At 36.1% G+C, this 20,230-nt stretch overlaps 1 protein-coding gene across 8 annotated transcripts in view; it reads left to right on the forward strand.

Annotated features, from left to right (window-relative positions):
- The first annotated feature begins 458 nt into the window (after window positions 1–458).
- AGGF1 (angiogenic factor with G-patch and FHA domains 1) overlaps window positions 459–20,230 on the forward strand; it is a 123,669-nt gene continuing 103,897 nt past the window's right edge. For all 8 annotated transcript variants that reach the window (XR_007127354.1, XR_007127352.1, XR_007127353.1 and 5 more), the window contains exons 1-8: window positions 459–1,038; window positions 3,716–3,818; window positions 4,961–5,169; window positions 6,550–6,714; window positions 9,144–9,332; window positions 13,022–13,352; window positions 15,483–15,594; window positions 16,559–16,610. Coding sequence is in view for 4 of the 8 variants with exons in the window: in XM_047729257.1 (XP_047585213.1) it covers window positions 829–1,038; window positions 3,716–3,818; window positions 4,961–5,169; window positions 6,550–6,714; window positions 9,144–9,332; window positions 13,022–13,352; window positions 15,483–15,594; window positions 16,559–16,610 (1,371 nt within the window). In the remaining 4 variants the exon portion in view is untranslated. The remainder of the gene's footprint in view (window positions 1,039–3,715; window positions 3,819–4,960; window positions 5,170–6,549; window positions 6,715–9,143; window positions 9,333–13,021; window positions 13,353–15,482; window positions 15,595–16,558; window positions 16,611–20,230) is intronic.

Raw genomic sequence — 20,230 nt, forward strand, 5'->3', positions numbered from 1 at the left:
TCTGAGTGAGCCATCTGTATGATAAGGCAAACATCTAATTACCAAACATCTGCTCATCTTATCGCAAAGTGCATTCCTTTCATCTGAAGTCCCAAACTCGTACTTCCTTTTTAGTTCAGACATGGAATTTTCATGTCTATGTGTAGTTCCTCATACCTATGCGTATTAACTTTTATTTTTCTCTGTTAATCTGTCTCGTAAATTTGATTCTTCGTGCAGCTATAAGGACCTTGGAGGAGACAGGAATTCTTGCTCCCCGACACAGGCAAGTGCAAAAACCCAAGACCAGAGGCAGCGACCTTAAAACTACCCCCAAGGCTAGGCAGTCGCTTTCAGATAAACTCTTCAAGCGTGCTGTAACCTAGTGTTCAGGTAGAGAGACTGCGCATGTGTTATAAGGCCCTTCCCGGTATCCGTAGCTTCCTTTTAGGTTTTGGCCCCGCCCGCCACCAGCGCCCTCGTTTCCGGTTCAGCCCAGGAGGCTTCCGAGTGTTTCTGCCTTCCGCTTCTCTGGGCCGCCGACCATTTCTCTAACGTTTTTCCAGGTCTTTCGGTTGGTGGGGAAGGTAGTTGCCAATAAAGTTTCCCCGTTTGAAAGTTTGGCGGATTGGGCCGGGCGAATCCTCTGTCCCCTTGTTCATTGTCCTCAGTCTTTCTAGGCTACAGGCAAGGAGTCTCAAGGCGTCATGGCCAGGGGCCGGTCCGGCCCGGCCGGTCTGAGGCCAACTTACGTTGCCCGCGCTCTTTTATGGCTTTTGGCCCCGCAGGCGTCCGCCTCAGCGTGAGCGCAGTCCCTCCGCGCCCACGGGCCGCCTTGTGCTGGACCCCATGGCCTCCGAGGCTCCGTCGCCTTCGTTGTCGCCGTCGTCACCTCCCTCCCCTGAGCCTGAACTGGCCCAGCTGAGGCGGAAAGTAGAGAAGTTGGAACGCGAGCTGCGGAGCTGCAAGCGGCAGGTGCGGGAGATCGAGAAGCTGCTTCATCACACGGAGCGGCTGTACCAGAGCGCAGAGAGCAACAACCAGGAGCTCCGCACCCAGGTGCGCGGTCCGCCCCCAGCCCGGCGCCCCATCCAGCCCAAGGGGAGGTCTCCGAAGCCTCTGATAGCTTCGGAAGGGCTCCGTGGCAGGGGCCGAGAACTGTTTTACAGAGATTCTGAAAGAAAGAAAAGTTCACTTGGATTATAATTCCAAGTACGTTTGAAGCTAGCCTAAGAGTTCGCGTTCCTCGGGTTTAGATAAGTGTGCGAGCTGCTCGTGGGAAGTGAACTTCATTACCTTACCCTTATTCTCACTTGAGACGTTCCTTTGGCATTAGGAATATATATATATATTTGCCTTACTTTTGAGTTTGTTAAAGCTTTGGACTTAGAGCAGCATTCCATTTATTACACACTTGGTGTGTGAACTGATGCTCAGCCTTGGTTATCCATAAAATGAGAGTGCTAGTACCATGCAAGTGAAGGTTAAATCAGATTAAGCATGAACGGTTTTAGAGTTTTACAAACTGTTGAACATTATGCTTGTGTCAGGTTATTTTTCTGCTTGAGTTTTCTGGTGAAAGTAGGGGGCTCTGTCTTTGTTAGAGACACTAATCAGTTAATTTCATATTCATAAAACGGAGTAAGAATTAGTATTTAAGTGTCACTTTTTTTTTAAATTTTAAAAAGCATAATATTTTTTTCCAGCTTGATTTGTTGGGCAGTTACACTCTTCCAACAAGTTATTTCCCTGTAATTGTTAATGTAAACGGTTGTGTAGTCCTTTGTAATATATTGTAATATTTCCTAAAACTGCACATAAAGGTTGTATACTGAAAAATTGGCAAACTTTGTTATGCTTTGTTATCAAATGGTCTATGAAAACAACTGCTGAGATGTAGTGCATTGTGTCTCTTGTATAGATGTTAATATGTTATAGAAAATATTTCTTTACTCAATAACTAGTTCTTGAACTCTTACAATGAATGCACAAGGACTGTGCTAGGAGTCCTTGGCTAAACTATCATGAGGAAAGGCGAGCAAAATATTTAAAATTCCTTTTTAAAAGCCTTTTTATAATTCTAATTTTTTTTTTTTAAGATTTTATTTACTTATTTGACAGAGAGTGAGAGAGCACAAGCAGGGGGAGTGGCAGAGGGAGAAGCAGACTCCCGTTGAGCAGGGAGCCCAATGTGAGGCTAGATCCCAGGACCCTGGCATCATGTCCTGAGCCAAAGGCAGACAGTTAATGGACTGAGTCACCCAGGTGCCCCTCCAAATTTTTAATCTAAAGATCTAAAAGAGAACATTTTGCTAGTCTTTGAAGAGCCAGCATTTTTTTATTAGTGTGAATTTGATAGTGGTCTAATATAAAAATTGAAATGCATAAAAAGCCTTGACCCTACTGGTGATAGTAGTAACTGCTCTTTACCCTCTTCTTTGTGAGCCTCTTTTGGTGGTGGGTATAGGTTGGTTAACTGTCATTCAGATCACTGAGTATTGTTTTACCTGGAGTGGTAAAAAGGTGGCTTGGGAATTGATGGTGAGCTGTTAGAAAAACAGGTTTTGGACTCCAAAGAACTTTGGGCAAATTATTTTGTCTCTTCAGGTTTCTCATGTAAAATGGTGATTAGGGCTACTATTCTGTAAGAAGTTTGGAAGAGTTAGTGAGAGGTTATCCAGAGTACTGTTTAGTTCCTAGCATGTAGGGAGATACTAAATAAATCACCAAGTTTATAGTTATAGTGGTAGTAGCTAGAGCCAGGACTGGGGCAAGGCAATCAGTAACCCGGGGCAAAAAAATGTAAGGAGTACTCATTCTCTGGTACAGACCCTCTTGTGAGAAGCTGAGAATGAGTGTCTCCTTAAACTTTGTGCTCTAGGTGCCTTGTTTGCTTCACTCTAGTTTGAGCACTGGTGCTAATAGGATCTGATAACTAACGAAGTGCCTAGATAATCTGTATGTAGTCAGTCTTAACCACCTTCCTTTTAAGCTTTATGTGTCATTAACTATTTAAAAGCTTGGTTTTTGATTTACTTTCATGCCTGTAGTAGACATTGTCTCACGCCAAGATCTTTCTGAATGAAGGGTATTTGTGGTGTTGCTCTTCATCTGCTTGAGGGTATTTCCACATTGTTCTGGCCCTGGCATTCAGTGAGGCACAGGGAAGACAGATGCCCTTCTGAGGTAGTCACTTCTCTTCCCTTCCATTGCAGTTGTTTAGGCCTATGACTTTCTTTTGTTTAAAGAAGAAAAAAAGTGCATTAAAGCATACAAGTGACTATTTATATATTTAAGTGAATAGGTAATTCCAGGTGGAGGGCACTGAATGATACTAGATAATTTAATCTAATGAATTAGAATTAATGGTTTTTTAAACTAATTCTTTAGGAAGAACTGCGGATTAAAATTTTAGTATAAAACATTCTTACTGTTAGAAGTAAGGGACCGCCTTCACAAAGTCCTTTTAATTTAGTTCATCTAAATTCATTTTGGAGGGACTATTTTGAGGTTTAGCAAGAGAGTATAAGAAGAAAAATATTACCCTCTACAAATGTGAAAGGTGAAAGAAAGAAGATTACACTATTTTTAATTTTTCTGAAAAGGAAACAAGCTGCTTTGGTACTTCTCTAAAACTTCAACTAAGAAAAATAATTATTGTAATTTCAGGAGACTGGTGTGTATATTATTAGATTGCTAAATGATCTATTTTCCTAAAGGCCTTGTTTTCTTTTAGGTAGAAGAGCTCAGTAAAATACTCCATTGTGGGAGAAATGAAGACAATAAGAAGTCTGATGTAGAAGTACAAACAGAGAACCATCCTGCTTGGTCAATCTCAGGTATTCGGCTTATAATGAAGATATCTTAGTGCTGTTACGTTCACATCATGATAAGGTGGAGTTTTCTTTAAACTTAAAATAGACCTACATTTAGATAAATCTGAGAACTGTTACATTGACTTTTCATACGATTTGGTATTTTCAGATAATCTCTGTGTTCTTCTGGTGGGAAAATAGAAATGTCATTCTATAAATACATAATAATGCTAATGTGTTTTGGGGGGCACATTACTGGAGTAATGTTTGCCATGCTCTCAATCATTTACTCATATCTGGCCTTGCTTGGACCAGGTACCTGTGTTTTCTTGTTGATGCATTCCACATAGCATTTTGTTCAGTGTCAATGTCTTAGGCCCTTATGGTAGTGATGAGCTCACAGCCATGACCTCAGAGTGGCATTGTGAGACAAAATAACTAACTGAGCAACTGAGTTTTAAGAAATAGGGATCAGAAGAAATGATCTTCCCATTAAGTTTTGCCCTGTTTTAATCAGTATGTAATTTAACTAAATTGTTAAACACAGCATTAGTATTAACATTACATATTTGTATGATACATTTTTTTAAAAGTCATCATGAGAGAAATATGACAGAAAAAAACCACTCTTGATCTTTATATCCATTGTCATTTGGTAATGCAATAGTATTCAGGTAGTATGTGATTAGAAGTTAAGAGTTGCTCCTTTTTTTTTTTTTTTGACAGAACACAACCTATTTACCTGTTTTCATTTATATCCTTGCTATGGAAAATCCAAATCTACCGTTTTTTTGTGAATGAAATAGCTGGCAATATCCTACAACTAACAGTATGTCCACAGTTGATAGGAATTTAAAACAAAACAAATGCAATCTAATCAAATCCACAATTAAAAGAAGTTTTCATTTTATTTTTTGTGAATAAATCTACCGATTTTTTAACTTTTAATTAACAGCTAGGGTACTGAAGATGATGTTAGGATCAAAGATAAATACTCTGCCAATTTATCTGCACCATCCATTTAATCTGTTAAATTGGATACAGTTGTGAAAATATGGTATGTTAGCATTGTGTGCTGTTTTATGTTCAGTGCTGGTAGTTTGGAATTAATTTCTCCTTATATACATTTTTCTAATATGATATCACCTAATATACTTTTGCTACAGATTATTATTATCAGACATACTATAAGGATGTCAGTCTTCCAAATAAAGTGACTGAACTCTCAGTTCAGCAAGATCAGGATATCGAAGCTTCCACTTTTAATTCTGAAGATCAGTCACAAATAGAAAATGATGCTTACGCTGGTGCTGATATAACAGAACATGTTAAATGTGCAGAAGAGGACCATTTTGCCTCAAATTCAAATTCACAGGTAATAAGATGCTTAACATGAAACTCTTGATGCCCAAGACTGTGTCCTTTATTGTTATATAAAAAAAGAGACTTCTTTAGTCCATTACAATGTGTACAAGGCTTATAAATAAACATCCTGTGTATAATGGTAGAGTGAATATTACAGTTTTTAGGAAAAAAATCAGAATTTATTAATAAGTATAATTGTTTTTCTACTCTTGTGTTCTAAAAATTAATGACGTGTATAAACTAAAAGAATTTTTCACTGTATTTTCACTCAACCAAAAAATTTGGGCAAGAGCCACAGTATCACATTCATAGTAATTTTTTTTCAAGATTTTAATTTTTTTAGTAATCTCTCCATCCAGAATTGGGACTCAAATTCACAACCCCAAGATTAAGAGTCACACATTCCACCAACTAAGCCAGCCTGGTGCCCCCATATTAAAATTTTTTTAATGCTTTATGTCAGATACCTTGCCACTGTTGCCTGAGTGTCATATGAAGTTATTTCTTTAATTTATTTGAACCAGGATCCCAGTAATTCCAGGATCCCAAGATCCAGTATAACTTCTTAGTGTGTGATATCTCACATTATCTATAGCTTTTTCCTCCATCTCTCTTTTTAAAGTTTTTTTCCCTTTGAACCTGTAATTACTCTTTTTTTTTTCTAAAGATTTTATTTATTTATTTTGAGAGGGAGAGAGCACAAAGAAGGGCAAAGGGGCAGACGGAGAGGGAGTAGCAGACTCCACAGTGAATAGGAAACCTGATGAGCTCAATCCCAGGGTCCTGGGATCATGACCTGAGTCAAAGACAGATGCTTAACCAACTGAGTCACCCAGGGGCCCCTGAACCTGTAGTTATTCTTTTTTTTTTGGTTTAAGATTATTTATTTATTTATTTATTTATTTATTTATTTATTTGACAGAGATCACAAGTAGGCAGAGAGGCAGGCAGAGAGAGAGGAGGAAGCAGGCTCCCCACTGAGCAGAGAGTCTGATGTGGGCCTCGATCCCAGGACCCTGAGACCATGACCTGAGCCAAAGGCAGAGGCTTTAACCCACTGAGCCACCCAGGCGCCCCATCTGTAGTTATTCTTAAAGAATATTTCATGGTCTTTATTTTGTAGATAGCTATCTTATGGTATCAGGTATCTGTTTTTGAGTAGTGGTCACACACTCACTTTTAATGTTTTCAAAACTAGGTTAAAATTGAGTTAAAGACTAGTAACTATTTTTTAAAGTGAACCAAACTGCAATTGATAGCCATCTCTTTCCATTGCAGAAGTTGAAGTCTTGTTTAAAATTGTTTTAAGTGTATTTATTGTTTCTAATTCTGCTTTTAAAGTGATAAAAGGAAGTTTTTGTCTTATTTGACATGAATATGTCTTACCTAGGAGCCAGCATCTGTATTAGCAGCAGAAGATACATCCTTAGAAGGTTCTTCATTAGCTGAAAGTTTGAGAGCTGCAGCAGAAGCTGCTGTGTCTCAGACTGGATTTAGTTATGATGAGAACACTGGACTATATTTTGATCATAGCACTGGTTTCTATTATGATTCTGTAAGTATGTTGGGCTGTTTAATGTTGTACTTGCTGCTTGATATCAAGTATTAAACCCTAAACTGAATTAAGAAAGGCAGGAAACTGCATTGAAAAATTATATTTGATTCAAAGGTATTTGACACGAGTAAAGAATTATAAAATAGCTTATGAAGCTATACTTCTGTGTTTTTAATTAAATAAGTTAATTGTGATTGTTATAGATTAATACTTGAGAAAGAGCTAGTCTTTTATATGTAATGTAACACACAAAAATGTTAAAACATTTATTAATAAAAATAGATTGTTAACTGCATTGTTATAAAGTGTTTAAGAACCTTAACAATAAGGAAGTGATATTGTTAATTCTAGGCTTGGTATGTGAGCGAAATTGTAAAAAAAAAAAAAAATTGTTTCAAGTACTTATGAATCCATTTGAGCTTCAGAGGAAGTCCTTTTTTTTGAATTCTCAGTAGCCTGTTTATTATTAGTTTAAAAGTTCTGTGCCATTTAGGCATTTCACTTCTAAAAAAATCAATGTTAGGACTGAGAACTAGAGAATTTGTGTGGAATCAGACACTTAATGGACCGCTTACTAGGACAGAACCTAAAAATAAAGTTCTTGATTTACAATTCAGTGTTATGGCTGTTGACATCTGGTACTTAAGTGTATTTCATTCAGAATTTGATAACAATGATGATGGAACTTACACAGCTATATACCTCAGCTTCAGTGGTCTAGGCATGTGGTCTGGTCCTCAGAAATTAAGAATGTGGTACCCAAAAATGAAGCAGATGTTCAGCATTCTGGTCACCGGAACTATTGTTAACTAATCTAGAGAACGTAATGATAATACTAGGTACCTAAGTTAGAGAAAGGATTTCATTAGCTTGTTGGTTTGTACTTGGTATACTTTGTAAATCCCTCATTAAGAGAGGATTTTCTTTCAAAGGAATATCCTAATTGACCATGCTAATTAATGTTTAAATTCTTATTACCAAAGAGACCAGCTATTACTTACTTGTTTTGAGGAAAATACAGAGTTTGCAAGTATATGATGTTAGTCTTCATCATTCTTCTACCTTCCTTTCTGTATCTTTCCTCCTGACATCTCTTGTATAAATGGTTAGTTACATTCTGTTGGTTTTATGTTTCAGTGAATTAGGGACTTCATTGTTTTGCTCTTTTTATTGTACTAGTTTTCATTTTATTGTAATTAAATAGTCTTTCTTAAATTTTTGAAAATGTGTTTTGGACTGAAAGAAGTAAGAGATAAAACAAGTTTGAGTTGTAAAAGTTTTATTATCACTGGTAATAAAGATTAGAAAGCTTCCACTCAGTTTTTTAGTTATGGAAAATTGAATTCTAAATATTTTTGTAAGATTGAATTCTAAATATTTTTGTAAGACATCTGCAAAGGGAATTAAAGACAATAAATTGCAGTAATATCAACAGTTAAAAAATATTCATTCTAGGCAGTTTTAGTTGCTTAACCTTAGTATATCATAAGATAATCCCAGATAAATCTTATATCATAAGACTGGATTTATGATGTATATAAAGTATACACTGTTGAATTACATCTTGGTTAAAGAGTATGGGCCAGTATCTAATAAGCATAGATGATTACATAAATTTTTTATCCATAATTTGCCAAAATTCATTTCTACATGGTCCTTTTACTCATTTAATTACTTACAGTAGAATTAATTAAGGATGATAGTTTATCGGTTTCTTTATATATAAAATGTATTTATGAGCTTAATTTTATTTTTGAATTTTTCTTCATGGCTTTTAGTTATGAACAAGCAAATACTTGTTTTATGACACTGAGAGGAGGGTTGAATTCTCAATAACGTGTTTATTATTAGTTTCAAAGTTCTGTGGCTTTTAAGCATTTCACTTTAAAAAAAATTGATCTTAGGACTGAGAACTAGGGAATTTGTGTAGAATCGGACATGTAATTTGGACCACTTACTAGGACAGAACCTAAAAACAAATCATTATTTTATAATCATAAGGATAAGGAGTGAATTACTTTTTATATGGTCAGCTTTTTCCGATGCATGCCTTAGTTTTCATGATTTCTAAAAGGTTTTTTATTATCATTTTCATTAATGTATTAGGTTGAACCATATGAAATTGCTATTTCTCTAAGTATGAAATTGGTAAAATTATTGGCAATTTCATTAGATTCAATTTAATATTTTAATGTATTCATTTTTGGTACTGGAAAAATTAGAACAAATAGTGAATGTAAAGTATTTTGGCAACTTAGAAGCATTTTTCTTTCTGTCATCTTTACTCATTCTCTTCAGAAAATAGAAGAGTTCTTAAAAGAAACATTGACCATTTTTTAATATATGTAGCATTTCTGTTTATTTTTTAAATTTTATTTTGTTGTACCTGACTAGAACTTATTTATTTATTTTTTTTTTAACTTTGAAAGGAAAATCAACTATATTACGATCCTTCCACTGGAATTTATTACTACTGTGATGTGGAAAGTGGTCGATATCAATTTCATTCTCGAGTTGATTTGCAACCTTATCAGACATGTGGCACAAAACAAAATAAGGAAAAAAAAATGAAGAAGAAAAGAAAGGATCCAGATTCTTCTGTAACAAATGAGGAAAAGGTAATGTCTTCATAATTTTAAAAAGTTACTTAATGATGATGTAATTATGTCAAGGTTTTTGATGAAACTGAAAATTATCATTCAGTAACTTTGTATTTCAAACACATCCATTAAGATAAGATATCAGAATCTATCAACCAAGGAGCATTCACAGAGGGCAAAGATGGACTTTTTCCATAAATTCTTAGTCACTTAGAAGTAAAAGGAACTTCTTAAAGTTTGGAGGAGGTAGATTTAAGGCAGATAAAATACTCATGTATTACATAGTTTGGAAGAAGAGCGGTCAGACCCTTAACCAGTATGTTGATGTTTGGGTGCCAGGGTGGATCAGTTAAGGGTCTGCCTTTGAGTCGGGTCATGATCTTGGGATCCTGGGATCAAGCTCTGCATCAGGCGCTCTGCTCATTGGGGAGTCTGCTGCTCCCTCTCCCTCTGTGCTCTCTGTCCCTCACTCGCTCTCTCAAATAAATAAAGTCTTTAAAAATAAGTTGGTGTCATTGCACAATTCACAATAAAAGCACAGATTGTGACTAGATATAGATAAAAGTTCTGCTTCTTAGTCATGTTGAGCAATTTCTTACCTATTAGCAAACATTAAATCAGTTGCTAGCAAATACGGGGTAGGTATGTGTTTATTAGAAGTGGAAATTGACGTCTTTTTATTTATTTATTTTTTAAGGGTTTATTTATTTTAGAGTGAGAGAGCAGCAGAAGGAGCAGAGGGGAGAAGAGAGAATCCTCAAACAGACTCCCTGCATTGTGGGGAGCCCGGTGCAGGTCTTGATCCCACAACATTGAGATCATGACCTGGACCAAAACCAAAAGTTGGTCACTTAACTGACTGAGCCATCCAGGTGCCCTTGGTGTCTTTTGGGAAAAAATTGGCCATTTGTATCAATAACCATAAAAATGTTAATATTTTTTAACTGGAAAATACCATTTCGGGTAATTTTTTTTAAAAATCCAAAGAAAGAACGGTGTCTGTTGGCTCAGTCGATTGAGTGTCTGACTCTTGGTGTCAGCTTAGGTCGTGATCTTGGGGTTGTGAGATCCAGTCCCATGTTGTGAGATCCAGCCCCAAGGGATTCTCTGTCTCCTTCTGCCCCATTCCTTGTTTGTGTATATGCAAGCATGTGCTTTCTCTCTCTCTCTCAAATAAATAAAATCTTAAAAAAAAAAATCCAAAGAAAGATGCCTTTGTGTAGTTATATAGCAATATTTTTAAGAACAAAAAAATTAAGAGTTCAAATAGCCTGCAAGATATTGGTTTAGAAATTGATAGTATGTTTAATTGAAAAACATTCTTGGGGCACCTTGGTGGCTCAATGGGTTAAAGCCTCTCCCTTCGGCTCAGGTCATGATCTCAGGGTCCTGGGATTGAGCCCCACATCAGACTCCCTGCTTAGCAGGGAGCCTGCTTCCTCCTCTCTCTCTCTCCCTGCCTCTCTGCCTACTTGTGATCTCTATCTGTCAAATAAATAAATAAAATCTTAAAAAAAAAAAAAGAAAAGAAAAAGCATTCTTTAGGCCTTAAAATGGTAATTTATAAAGACTGGGGGGAATTTAAAAAGTGCTTATGATGCAGGGTTAAATTTAAAGAAGGAAAACATAAAAAATGTTACCAGTGCTCTTATGTGTATTCCCAGACAGATAAGGTTGGTGGTTTATATGCAGGAAAGGAGGCTTATTTGTTACATTGGCATTTTGTGAATTGTGGCAACTACTGGATACTTCATTCTTGAAATTTCATCTCATGTTTTTCTTGTATCCAAAGAAAAAAGTTTTTTTTAACGTATAATACTAAAGTTCACATATGGAATTAGGTTTCTTTTGGATTTACTTTCTCTATTTGAGTTGTTTGTATTTCTCTTATTTTCACTGACGTACCTAGGAATAAAAGAGAATGTGACGAAATACTGAAAATGATTTTTCTGTTTGCTTTCAAGACTTCTGTTTTAATGACTTAAACCTGTTGCTAGTAGTTGAACTTTTTGAAGATAGGTTGTGAAGGTACTTCTTTCAAGCAATGGAAAAGAACATAGAGGGTCCTTAAATGACTTTTCCTGACAAATGGGAGAATGAAATTTGAAAGTGTTTTGTGAGATTTTACTCCAGGTTTGTTCCCATAACTGCTCATCTTTACCATCCTTTTTTAAAAATATGTGTTAGGATAGGTACTTACAAACAATCCTGTTGGGATTTTGAGAATTCCCCTAAGAGTCTAAAAGGTAGCTGTGAAACATAGGAGACCATTTAAGACATCCTCACCCCCCCCTTTTTTTTTAAATTAAGATACTCTCGAACCTCACTCTTTGCAACTGGAGGTATGTGGAAAGAGATTGGTGTAACTAACTAAAGAGATTGGCATAAATAACTTGAAATATGCATATATGCTTCAATGGCCACATATAGGCTCCTTTCTTATCTCTTAATAAATGTTTATCTAACATTCTGGACTGGTAGATGGTTTTTAAGAAGTAGCACCTCTGACATTTTCATTCATTCCCACCCCACATGTGTTTTCCTGTAAGTAGTAATAATAAAATATACAAGATTGGAAACTGCCTTTTTTTTTTTTTTAAGTAGGGAAGTTTTTAATAGGGAAATTTTTTATAGGGAAATTTTTGGCTATATTTGCAGTGGCTTTTAAAGCTCTCATAGTTTTTCAGTTTGTTGCCTTCTTCTTGCCTCTGAGGAGTTTGTTTTGCTGGGAGTGTATATAGTTTATCATACTGTGAGTGTTTAGTTGGTCTCCAAACTGAATTTATGCTACTGTTAAAAGTAAGTGTTTAAGATGCTCTCATATTTTATAAAATAAAAGAAGACCATATGAATGCACTTCATCGTGTTACTTTAGGCAGAAAGAAAATTCAAAGTATGTTACAAACCAAAGGAAAAAGGAAAATAACTGATTATTTTAAGTTTAAAATAATAGATTTCATTTGTCATAAGGTTTGCCCACTCTACATGTATAATGAGTAATAAAAGGCTTATGTTCTAATTTGGAATTTTAAAAGAATAAAAGAGATGTAACTAATTCATTTATACTTTAAATTGTTTTGTATAATCAGACCACCTCAATGAAAGTACTAAATTTTAGTGAAACTGTAGCTCTGCTACATTAGGTACATCTGGGCTTTTATTTATTTATTTTTTTAAAGATTTATTTATTTGAAAGGGCACGCATTGTCTGTGTGCCTCTCAGGGGAGAGGCAAAGGGAGGAGAGGCTGGGTGTGGAGCCCAACTTGGGACTCAATCTCACAGATATATATTTATGTGTGTGTATATGGCTTGCATTATATTTTTGTTGGTTAGAAGTGGTCTAGGCTGTCGCATTGTCCAAGGAATGTGTGATAAGGGCCTGGACTGGGATAGTTAGTGAATAGATACGGAGAATTGGGATAAAGTATAAATAGTCCATAGCACTTGGGAATGGATTCCAAGTGGTAGTTAAGGGGATGTCAAAGATAACTGTAAGATTTTTGATTTGGGTTATTGGAGGATGGTAATGTCATTAAGTAAGAAAGAAACATGAGAGGAAGAGGGGCTTATAGGTAATAGCTATTGGTATTTCATATAAAATATTGTACATATATCTTCACTAATTCTTTGAAACATTTAGCTTTAGAAGGTGATCATGTTTAACCTATTTTCTCCTGTTCCTACCTCCCTACCCATGTCTTTCCAGGATTTGAATTCAGAAGATCAGAAAGCATCCAATGTTGAACGTGTAAGCTGCAGTGAGGGAGAAGATTTTGCAAATGTGAAAAAGAAGGCCAGAATAGACATTCATTACAAAAGTAGTCCTGCCAAATTTACTGTTCCAGTTAGCGGAAAGACTACAGACTCTTCTGTTAGTGAAAACATTTATAATTCGACGTCATTTAAAGATGAGAAAATCATGGAGACTGATAGTGAGCCAGAAGAAGGTGAAATTACAGACTCTCAGACAGAGGACAGTTACGATGAAGACATTACTAGTGAAGACAATGTAACTGCAGAAGATACTGAGGATGAAGGTGGGTAAATAACTATTGTTTAATTTTCTGTAAATAACCTACTCTGGTCATGGTAAAAGAGAAACAGAGTTAAAAATGTTAGTAACTCTTATGTCTGCAAAAAATAAACTGTTTTAAACTGATTATTTTAATGACATTGTTGAAAATTATTTGAGCTACCAACAAAGTGGTCACCAGTACCATTATGATTATTTTTAAAGGGAAGAATTTGAATAAATTACTAATGCTTGGACTTTAAAGTTTTATTGCATTGAATGGCCTAGTCCATGGAACAAAACCAAGTTACTTACATTCTAAAGTATATACTAAAGCTTTTTGATGGTTTAGGTATTTCTAGTCTGCTTTTGTAACTGAGGGGAAAAAGTAAATTACATTTAAAAAGTGTGGTCCAGGGGCACCTGTGTGGCTCAGTTCAGCTGCTTCCTTAGGCTGAGGTCATGATCTCAGGGTCCTGGAATCGAGCCCTGCATCGGGCTTTCTGCTCAGCAGAGAGCCTGCTTCTCCCTTTCCCTCTGCTGCTCTCCCTGCTTGTGAGTGCACACTTGCACGCTTTCTCTCTCTCTCTGTCAAATAAATGAATAGGAGCTTTAAAAAAAAGTGTAGTCCATGATTTAGCTACATAGATGCTATGGTAAATCTTACATTTAAAAAAAAATTATTTTAGAGAAGGAAAAGGAGAGAGAGAATCTAGAGCAGATTCCACACTGAGTGTGGAGCCTGACCCAGTGCTCGATCTCCCGACTCTGAGATCATGACCTGGGCAGAAAACAAGAGTCAGATACTCAACTGGCTGTACTACCTATGTGCCCCAAATCTTACATTTTTTTTAACATGAGGTCATAAAGACATACTTTTTTTTTTTTTTTTTAATTTTTAAAAGATTTTATTTATTTTTTGATGGACACAGTGAGAGAGGGAACACAAGCAGGGGGTGTGGGAGAGGGAGAAGCAGGCCTCCTGCAGAGCAGGGAGCCTGACACTGGGCTGGATCCCAGGACCCTGGATCATGACCTGAGCTGAAGGCAGTTGCTTAATAGTCAAGCCACCCAGGTGCCCTGTAAAGACGTACTTTTAAAGCCCAGGATATTACATTAGGTTTTATGAGCTTATTTTGTTCTTGATACAGTTTCTCTCACTTTTTTTTTTTTTTTTTTTTTTAAGCGGGACTCAGTTTTTCTAAGTTAATATAAAAAATCTTGATTAGGGGCGCCTGGGTGGCTCAGTGGGTTAGGCCACTGCTTTCGGCTCAGGTCATGATCCCAGGTCCTGGGTTCGAGCCCCGCATCGGGCTTTCTGCTCGGCGGGGAGCCTGCTTCCTCCTCTCTCTCTGCCTGCCTCTCTGCCTGCTTGCGATTTCTCTCTGTCAAATAAATAAATAAAATCTTTAAAAAAAAAAAAAATCTTGATTAGGATATTTTCAAATTCTAGCACCTTAAAAAAGAGAGAGAATTGTTTATTTTGTAATTGTGATAGACCCTGAGTATCTTTAGGTTGATCACTTCAAATTGGTTAAGTGTTAAAGTTTTATCAAGTATGTCATATAGCAGAATTTAAGAAGGTTGTTTCAAACAGAATTAAGATTTTGATCAATACTTTTTTTAAAGGAAACTTACATTTTTTTAAAAAAGACTTTATTTATTTTTGAGATAGAAGGAGAGTGTGAGAGAAAGCGCACAAGTAGGGGGAGCAGCAGGCAGAGGGAGAAGAATACTCCATGCTGAGTAGGGAGCCTGATGCGGGGCTCAATCCCAGGACTCCAGGATCATGACCTGAGCCAAAGTCAGATGCTTACCCCACTGAGCCACTCAGTCGCCCAGATCACTACATTTTTTTTTAATATTAAAAGATTTTTATTTATTTGAGTGAGAGAGAGAGAGAGCGCACACGGTTGGGGGCATGAGGAAGAGCAGAGGGAGAGGGACAAGACGACTCCATGCTCAGTGTGGAGTCCTACACTTGATACTCCTGACTCTGACATCACAACCTAAGCCAAAATCAAGAGTTGGGTGCTAAACTGATTGAGCTACCCAGGCATTCAATACATTTTATTTTATGGATGCTTCCTATTCCTGCCTAGAAATTTTTTCCATAGCATTTGAATTAATACTTACACATTTCTTTCTTTAACAGATGAAGAAAAAATTTGGCCCCCATGTATTAGAGTAATTGTTATTAGATCACCAGTATTGCAGACAGGATCACTTTTTATCATTACAGCTGTAAACCCTGCTACAATTGGAAGGTAAAAATATTTCATGTTACTATGTTTGTGTATTTATCTTATTCCAGTGGATTGTGTATTCCTCAAGCGGTTATCATAAAATGTTCATGGTACTTGTTGAGTAGGCAAACACTGAATGACATCCATGTGTTCCTCCCTCTCCCACTCAAAAAATATTGTTCACACTTATCTTTGCCACAGAAATTTTGTCATTTTCTTACTTTTTGTACTGCTCTTTTTAGGTTTAAATTCATTAGTTAAATCCAGTGTTTGTCTAGTATTTAATCTCCTTTCTGTTTCTTTTACCCCTTTGTAATTCATAATCAGCTTGGTAGAGAGGTTTTAATCGTAAGTAGGATCATTTCATTACTTCCCAACGGGAAAGAGAAATCTATCCTTAATTCATATTCTGTACAATATCTTAGCTTTAAATTTTTGAGGAATAGTGTAGTCCTTTTACATATAGTATTAGAGGTGGGAATGTAGTCAACGGATCTTAAATGATGTTAGTACAAAGGATATGCTGTCCTACTTGATGTTTATTATTTTAATTATTTTATAAAGATTTTTAAATTTAGAGTGGGAGAGACAGCATATGAGTGTAGGGAGGGGCAGAGGGAGAGAATCTCAAGCAGACTCCACCCTGAGCATGGAGTCTGACCCAGGGTTCGATCTCATGACCCAGGAGATCATGAGCTGAGCTGAAACCAAGAGTTGCACTCTTAACTGACTGAGCCACTCAGGCACCCCTGGATGTTTATTATTAACATGGGGTAGATGTATCAAAAAGTAAAAGTAACCCTGGAACTTCTTTCAAATAGGAAATTAAGAGTAGGACTAAGTCATTCTTAGTGTGATAGAGAGACTTGCATTTTAACATTATCTTTTAAAACAACGACGACAAAATCTTAACATTTCTTTGTTAACTGTGTTTAATCTATATGTGGTTCAAAAATTATTAAAGACACTTTACTTAACTCTGCAGAGAAAAAGATATGGAGCATACTCTCCGAATCCCTGAAGTTGGTGTTAGTAAGGTAAGCTCTTTGATTTTTCCAATATAGAGCCCTAGATATGATTTTATAAACCCTCATTATGACAGAAAGCTTAAGAGCTTTTTTATTTAGTAGAAAGTTTAATAGTCCAGGTAGTAATGGATGAAAGCATTTCAGATTTCTTTATTCCACTGCTTGCAAGAATAATTCTTTATCAAAATTAGAGTAAACTAAATGATGTTTAATTTTTAACAGTCTAGAGCAGGAATAGAAATGTAGATTAATTTAAGTATTAAGGTAATAACCATTTAACAGATATTTAGAATGAAATAAATGTGCTTGATTTGGCAGTTCAAAAATGAATCAGACCTGGATTCAGGCTATTTTATTAGATGGTTACTTTTATTAGATGGTTATTTATTTATTTATTTTATATTTTCCTGCTTCAGTTTTATTTATTTATTTATTTATTTTTATTAACATATAATGTATTATTAGCCCCAGGGGTACAGGTCTGTGAATCGCCAGGTTTACACACTTCACAGCACTCACCATAGCACATACCTTTCTCAATGTCCATAACCAACCACCCTCTCCCTACCCCCCTCCCCCCGGCAACCCTCAGTTTGTTTTGTGAGATTAGGAGTCTCTTACAGTTTGTCTCCCTCCCGATCCTATATTAGATGGTTATTTTATTAGGTGGTTGAGTCTAGAGTATTTTACAACTCAAGAACTATGGTTTCGGGAAAAGGAATACTTGGGTTTTTAAAACAAACAGAGCAGAGTTGCTTGTAACTTTAGTTACAAGAAGAAAAACAAAAGGTTTTGCTACTGATACTCTTTATATTTAGTATTTATCTTTTTCTTTACTGTATTTTCTGTAGTTTTCCCCTCTCTTCTATGGTGGTATCTTTTTCTGACCTTTCATCATCTCCATTTTGTTTCTATTTAATAGACTAATATGGATTTAAGGTATACATTTTATGTGTTTTTTTTTTCTTTTGGGAATGAAATCTGTTTTCCATTATAGTTTGAAAGTCCACTTATTTTTACTTTGTTTCAACTCATTCAGAAGGGAGAAAATTTTCATAATCTTAACTTGGACCAGATTATCTTGCTTTTTTACTTTGCTATGACCCTTCTGCCTCCAAAGAAGACCCACTCTGATTTAAATAGCAATTCAGTCTAAAATATAGGTAGTTCTTCGGGCGCCTGGGTGGCTCAGTGGGTTGAGCTGCTGCCTTTAGCTCAGGTCATGATCCCGATGTCCTAGGATTGAGCCCCGAATCGGGCCCTCTGTTCAGCAGGGAGCCTGCTTCCCTCTCTCTTTCTCTCTGCCTGCCTCTGCCTGCTTGTGATCTCTCTCTGTCAAATAAATAAATAAATAAATAAAATCTTTAAAATAAAATATAGGTAGTTCCCTAGTGGCATTTCTGCTTTTTCTTTCTTTAAAACCAAGATATTCACTGATGGGGTAAATGGTTTGTTACTTTATGAAATCAGTTTGACTATATATCACATATATCCAAGTAGGTGAAAAAAATAAAAAAACTTCTTTTAATATTTAGGGAATATTAAATTTTAATATTGGGAAAAATGGAAATTTATCACTGGGTAGGGGAAGACCTTCTGAGTTTAAAAAATGGGAAAAAATCACAGAAGACATAATTTTGAGTAATTTAAGTTTTAAGTTCTTGTTAAAAAAATTTAAAAGGCAGAGTACGTGGGGCACCTAGCTGGCTCAGTCAGTAGAATGTGGAACTCTTGATCCTGAGGTTGGGAGTTCAAGTCCCATGTTGGAGGTAGGATTTACTCTTAATAGTAATTAAAAAGAAAAGGGGCACCTGGGTGGCTCAGTCGGTTAAGCAGCTGTCTTCGGTTCAGGGATCCTGGGGATTCCAGGATCCCCAGAGTCCTGGTATCGAGCCCTGCATTGGGCTCCCTTCTCAGTGAAGAGCCTGCTTTTCCCTCTCCCTCTGCCTGCCGCTCTGCCTACTTGTGCTCTCTCTGTCAAGTAAATAAATAAAATCTTAAAAAAAAAAAAAAGGCAGACTACGACAGTAAGACAAATAGGACAAAATATATATCTCTTATGTTCTAAAATCTCATACAGATTCATTTTTTTCAAACCCGACTGTGACACTGATAGATAAGTGAGCAAAGTATATGAATAAACAATTCACAATGCAGGGGATATCATTACTATGAGAAAACCATTCAGTCTTTCTAAAAAATTTAAGAAATCCAAATGAGGGGGCGCCTGGGTGGCTCAGTGGGTTAAAGCCTCTGCCTTTGGCTCGGGTCATGATCCCAGAGTCCTGGGATCGAACCCCACATCGGGCTCTCTGCTTAGCGGGGAGCCTGCTTCCTCCTCTCTCTCTCTCTGCCTGCTTCTCTGCCTACTTGTGATCTCTGTCTGTTGAATAAATAAATAAAGTCTTTAAAAAAGAAAAAAAAATCCAAATGAAGTCAAGATGTCAGTTTTCATTTGTCATATTTATTAAATTTCACTCCTCTTGGGAGCATAATTTAAAACAGCTCTTTGGAATAAGATTTCAAATAAAAAAAAACCTTGAAACTATGTAAATGCTTTGGTATAGTTATTAGTATTCTAAAGAACCCAGCTGAAAAAAATGTATGAAGGACATGAAGAGCAAATTTGCAGAAGAGGGAATCCATGTGGCTAAAAAATATAAGGTTTCAGTCTTTGTAGTAATTGGGGAAATACAAATTAAAATCATGATAATGAGATTTAATTTCATACCTGTTAGGCTTGCAAAAACTGGAGATTCTGATAATACCAAATGTTGGCTAAGACTATATAGAGTAAGAGGAATTCTTATAGTTTGTTTTTGGGAATATAAATTGGTTATACCACTTTGGAAAACATTATGGCAGTATCTAATAGAGTTTAAGATTTGCACATACTCTTAGCACTTTCATTCTTAAGAATATACCCCTGAAGGGCACCTGGGTAGCTCAGTTGGTTAAGCAATTGCTTTCAGCTCAGGTCATGATTCCAGGGTCCTGGGATTGAGCCCCGCATCAGGCTTCCTGCTCAGTGGGGAGCCTGCTTCTCCTTCTCCCTTTGCTCTGCCTGCTTGTGCTCTCTCAGTCTCTGTCAAATAAATAATAAAATTAAAAAAAAAAGAATATACCCCTGAAACCCTTGCATTGTCTACAATAAGGTTGTATATATATGAATAAGAATATAAGAATATTTATAGAAACATCTTAAAAAATAGTAAAACCTTGGGATGAAAAAACTGAATGTTCATCATCAGAAGAATAAGTTGAAGAATCCTACAGTGAATTTTACCATTGAGCAAAATAGCAAAACTGTACACAACTCGATGTACCTCACAATATAATGTTAAGCCAAAGAAGCAAAATGAAAGAAATACGTACAGTAGCATATATTTGTCAGAACTTCTCAAACTAAATTTAAGACCTGTGAATTTTCTGTATATAAGTTACATCTCAAGAAAATATTCATACAGTGTAATTCCCATTTATGTCAAGTTCCAGACGAGGCAAAATAAACATGAATTGTTTATGGATGCATACATATGGGGTGAAAGTAATATCATGATTAAATATTAAACCTTTGAAAAGAAAGGGTGTGGGATGAACAGAATGAGTTACACATCCAAGAATAATAA

Source organism: Lutra lutra, chromosome 5, assembly GCF_902655055.1.
Source record: "Lutra lutra chromosome 5, mLutLut1.2, whole genome shotgun sequence".
Classification (NCBI taxonomy): domain Eukaryota; kingdom Metazoa; phylum Chordata; class Mammalia; order Carnivora; family Mustelidae; genus Lutra; species Lutra lutra.